We start from the raw sequence: 5,409 nt of genomic DNA, 5'->3' as shown, positions 1-5,409 counted from the left end.
AGTACAACCGCGACTTCGGCGAGAAATTTGGGCGTGGAGCTCATCCAAGCTTGCTGGCTTTCATGGAGACAGCTAAAGCCGAGGCACTAGGTTACGTGAACCGCATCCATGACATCAAGCTGGGAATTCAAATAGCGCCTCGCCACGCTGAAGCTGTCGTCACTCAAGTCTTGTTCTTAGAATTTGGTTAGGATTCTGCGTACCCCTGGTAATGCAGAAGTTCGCAGTTTTATCCGGAAGCAGTACGATGCATCGTCACTAAACTCGCGATTGGGCGGAGTGTTGTTATATCCGTCAGGTATGATACCAGTATGATGGCAAATTAGCGCCTGTCAGAGCTAACCCCGTTTTGATAGCCATTTCGAATGTAGATGGATTGTCCGTGATGGAGATCTGTGCAGAGTGTTTCAAGTGCATCAGCGATGAAACTAACCGAAAGCCGCCCGCTTTTTTCATTGCTAATGGTAACTACGTGGGCTGGTGGCCCGATAACATGCCTTCTCTCTCGCGAACCGATGAGCAAGCTATTGTGCTGGTTGCTCCCTGTGTATCACTATCGACTGTTACAGATGGGAGCTGTAAAACCATTCGATCACATCATTATATGGTAAGAAATACGGAAGGTCCCATAGTTTTGATGCTCCCGCAGAACATTTCAGATCTCGTACGAATTACGATGGTTGGCAACATGACATCCGGGCAAGAAGCAGGTTGTAGAAAACGTTATGAGTTGAAAGTGTCTGTTTGCAAGCAAGCGTTATCATTTCTTATAGAACAAAACCGTGTGTATAAACAGCACAAAGCTGAATGGCAGTACGAGGCGGAGCAATGTACTAAAAGTGGCGCTACAATAGATCACGCAGCGACTACATGTAGCCAGCATGTAGTTGATACTGTTAGAGATTACACAACATACAATAATGCTGGCATAGTGGTTGCAGAAGGTACCCGAGAAAGTCTTGAGAACTGCTGGGTCAGTACTACTAGTGTTATCATTCAACCTCCACCTGCAACAGACAAAATAGTAGTGAGAAAATCAAACTCATTTGTGTCATCAGACAAGGGGAGTGCAAGTTTGTGCATGTTCCCTACACTATTTCCAGGTGGATGTGGAGGCCCAACTGAACAGCCAATTTCCCCCCAGCAATGGATCCAGCGCCTTCTTCGGATTGGGGATCATCGTTTTGAACGGCACTATGCTTTTTTTATTGCTTGCATTTAACTATCTTGCAACGCAAAATGCAAGAAAAGCAATGTACATCAAGCTCCACGTGTCGTCAGAAGCGCTAAAAGCAGGTATGATTTCACGTGAAACAATTCGGAAGTCGGTCAATCATTTGGTACAAGCTGAAGCTCGTGGAATGAAGCCAAATCCCCCGCCACAGCAATTAGAGGAAATTATTAACTTGCGTAAAGGTCTTCGCACAAGCGAAACAGCTTTTTGGGGATTTAACTTGAGTTGAATGCGCGCAAGACATGATATGTTTGGTTACATCAAACGCTATGGACCACCACAGTTATTTGTTACAGTATCTCCCGATTCTGCTGGTACCTACTCAATTGCATTCACCGCTGGTGAGTTATCGCGTCGAACTATTGAAGAAGGTAACACTCACTTGCTTCCCAATCAAGCTGATCGTAAACGGATTGCAAGTGAATATCCGATGCAAAGCGCTCTGTATTTTGAAAGGGTGATGACAGTTATAATTGAAGTTTTACTTGGATGGGACCAAAAGATGCATGAACCTACGAAAGGTGGTGGTATCTTTGGTATTGTGGGTGCTTATGGTGCTGCTGCAAAAACGCAGCAATCTGGAGATTTACATGGCCACTTTGGAGTCTAGTTGCATGGATTTCCAGAAACTTCAGAAGAAATGAAAAAAGAATTGTTGACAAATTCTAACTTTCGTAATCGCATTATAAAATTTGTTGACAGTATATCTACTACAAGTATTCCTGTAATTGAGTTTCCTAATCGATGTTACAATGAAGATGTAGGAGAATTGCATGCAGTTCAAGTGGGTATTGATGGATTTCGAAAACCATTACCTGTCAGCAAGCCCCGATTACTTCACAGTGTACAGTTTGTGGTGCAATGTATCGAGATAAAGATTTAATAACTGCTGGAATTGAATCTGTTGCCCATCGCGATTCAATAAATATATCACCTACTAGCATTGACTACACCGTCTCAACCAGCGAGCAGCGACGCAAGATCAGCACTAGATTTAAGTATTGTTATTCGGGATGTTCAAGTTCATTACTGGAGTCATGTTAGCGGATGTTTCAAAAGAACCAGTCGAACACCAAAAGGTTCGATTTGTCGTTTTCTTAAACCCCACGAATCGTGGCTAATGGGCACTTGTATTGATAACAACCTCCACATACGTCAGTATCGACCTATTGGATCTGAATATGTAAATGCGTACAACTGAACAATTATGCAGACACTAAAATGTAATCATGATGTACAGGTTTTACTTGATTGTGATGCAAGGCATACCGCAACATATATATATGCAAGTATTGTATGAAAAATCAAAATCCAATTGAGAACAAATCCGATTTTCTCTTGCAGCGTTCAATAAAGCTGCTGCAAAGGCAGATCAAAGTGTCTCATCTACGACAGTTGAACGCAGAGGATTTAAATTGCTTTCTTCAATGCTGTATTCCCTTACGAATGGTCAAGAACTTGCGGCAACAATGGCTACACTTTATATCAGTCGCAGCAGTCCTTTTTGGTTTTCACATGACATGTGTATATTAATCTGGAAAGAATTATGCAGAACGCAAAAAGAAATCAAAGTTCCAAATCACAATGACTCGGAGCAAACCGCTCCAATATCACCTTCAAAGAATGAACTACGGTTGTACTGGAAACGACAAGTAGAGCTAGAACAAGTGAATTTTATTACGGTGTGTGAGCTCTATCATAAGATGACAAGAAAAACGCTTGGCAGTATAACCGAGGACACGGAATCGGTACATTTCGAGCAGAATACGTACAGAAAACTGTTCATCATGTCGGGGAAGCAATTACCACATTTGAATCCAAACTCATCCGATGTAGATAAAATGTTCTACTATTCAGTAATGCTTACGCTACTAAAATCACATCGGAATGGTGAGTTTTTTTTTGCGGAACCCTGGATGTTGAACAGGAATATTTGGAGTTTTTACAGTTAAGTACAAACTCGTGTAAAACCCAAATGATAGAGTTTGAGCATAAATGGATGGATTACTACAGAGCGGAGAGTGAATCGGTTGAGGAACGTGAACCAGAAGAAGACATAATTTTACGCACAAGAGCAGCTGCAAGTACACCATGGGAACCTTATGTATCTGATGCTGCCGATACTGACTCGGATTCTGATGTTAACGACGACTATATCGATGATCACACTGATCTATACGTAGAGCAAATGGTGAGTGAAGTACTTAACCCAAGCCCAATCGATGCAGTTCCAAACTTGCGCAGTACTATTGAAAATGTGTTTCGTCAGTATGTTCAAACGCCTCCTTCATTCTCGCCTTCTTTTACAAACCTCGAACAGTACATTCAGACTGTAGAACCGCACCGAATATGTGAAATATCAACCGGTACAACTGACTTTATTAAGGCATTCCAGAAGCTTGAACACGACTTGAGAAACTTGAAGAATGCTTCAAACCCGTACCTTGGCATATACGAAGACAACATCATCGACCTTCCAACTAATTTAAGGTCGTTTCCCAGTATTAGAGCAGTATCAAAAGCATTTAAACTGAACTTTTGGCAGCATGCAATGTTTGAACCGCTGCAAGACATTTACTATTTTCTTACCTCACGGATATCAAAGAGATTTTACAAGAGTATACGTTCCCAAGCAATTTTTCAGGACAGCCTTATGAAATAAGAGATCAACTTGTAGTGTATTTGGGTAGTGAAGCTGGAACCGGCAAGTCAAGAGTAGTTCTAGCACTTCTAACATTTGCAGAAGAATGGGGTCGCGAGGGAAGTGTTGAAACTATGGCATTTACTGGAGTAGAAGCAAGGAATATCAGAGGAAAAACAATTCACAGTGCACATAACCTACAATTAAATGGTTTGCCAGCCAAGAACCCACCTAGTCTTCAGATGAAAAAGATTTTATAAAGGTAGTGTTGACAATTGTAGATGACATTTCTATGACCGACCACGACTTGCTAGGTGCTGCAGATATGACTTCACGTACAATGTCCGAAACACCTCTCAAGATAATGGGAGGGAAACACACGTTGCTCTTCGGTGACTAGTTGCAATTACCTCCAGTGCGAGGCACCGCTTGTAAGTGTCATTTGCATTTTTATTATCATTATAGTCTGGTCTAGCGTTAACCCTAACGTTATTGTAGGTTTTAAGGTTCCTCCGGTGACGGCAAGTGCAACACGGAATGCTGGATATGCCGTATACAGCGCTTTAAATTTTGTTGTGTTCTTGACCGAAAACATGCGAGCGAGACTAGATCCTGTCTACGCAGACATTTTGAGAGAAATCCGCTGGGGAAGACTATCTGAGGGCCACCGATGTACGAAATCCCAGCTCAGCCAGCCTCGCAGTCAAAAGCAGTACTTAAAAGAATCATGAACGCGAGCGACGACCAAACGGATCGGATTCCATTACGACTCCTTTGTTTCATTGGGATGCCCGTGATGATCTCCAGAAAACATCGCCGTTTGAAAGAGTCAGCAATTGTTGCGAATGGAACTACTGCTTTCATAATTGGATTCGTTCCCCCAATTCGAGAGTCCATGTACCATGTGAAAACTATTGAAGCTTTTACGGTGAAAGAAGTGCATCAGTTACCTGAACTAATTCTTGTACGTGTCCACGACTGTGAAGACACACTGGCCAATGGTTATCCGCCTGGTGTCATTGGAATCCCAGTACTCAATGAACAAATTAAGCTCTCGAAATTCAAGAATGTGCCACGTTCGTCTATTACTGTACGTCAGTTTCCTGTAGTCCCAGCTTTTTCCTGCACTGCTGAAAAACTACAAGGGAAAACTTGCAAAGATGGCGTCACGGTGACACCTCTTGAACGCCCAGGGATCCCCACACAGTCAGAATACGTGGCACTGTCTCGAACCATATCACTCAATAAACTAACACTGACAGAAGAAATCACACCGGAGTACATGGCAAAGTTCAAGCCTCCATCTGATACAGCAGCGCGGATGATCCGACTCCAGAGTCAAATACAGCTATAGCGTAACTGAGCAATAAAACAGTACTATGCGGTAAATCGTTTTTTATCGGTAAACCATTTTTTTATTGGTACAGGTGCGTGTTCACAACGCGTAAAGATAGCTCTGGTTCAGGTGCAGTGTTCCGTGATGTCACCACGAAGGAGATGAACAGGTCGTTGATGATTCGGAGGAAGATGGGCG

At 42.7% G+C, this 5,409-nt stretch overlaps 1 protein-coding gene across 1 annotated transcript; it reads left to right on the top strand.

Moving 5' to 3' along the window:
* Positions 1-4,770: 4,770 nt before the first annotated feature.
* PPTG_01527 (hypothetical protein) lies at positions 4,771-5,229 on the top strand (the record flags this gene model as incomplete). Its single annotated transcript, XM_008894853.1, has 1 exon — positions 4,771-5,229. One exon carries the CDS (start codon positions 4,771-4,773, stop codon positions 5,227-5,229), a length of 459 nt encoding a protein of 152 aa, XP_008893101.1.
* Between the last annotated feature and the right edge of the window lie 180 nt (positions 5,230-5,409).

The sequence above is a fragment of the Phytophthora parasitica genome, assembly GCF_000247585.1.
Source record: "Phytophthora parasitica INRA-310 unplaced genomic scaffold supercont2.3, whole genome shotgun sequence".
NCBI classification, from domain to species: Eukaryota; Oomycota; class Peronosporomycetes; order Peronosporales; family Peronosporaceae; genus Phytophthora; species Phytophthora nicotianae.
The sequence above is the reverse complement of the archived record's forward strand: the minus strand, read 5'-3'. Positions and strand labels throughout refer to the sequence as shown.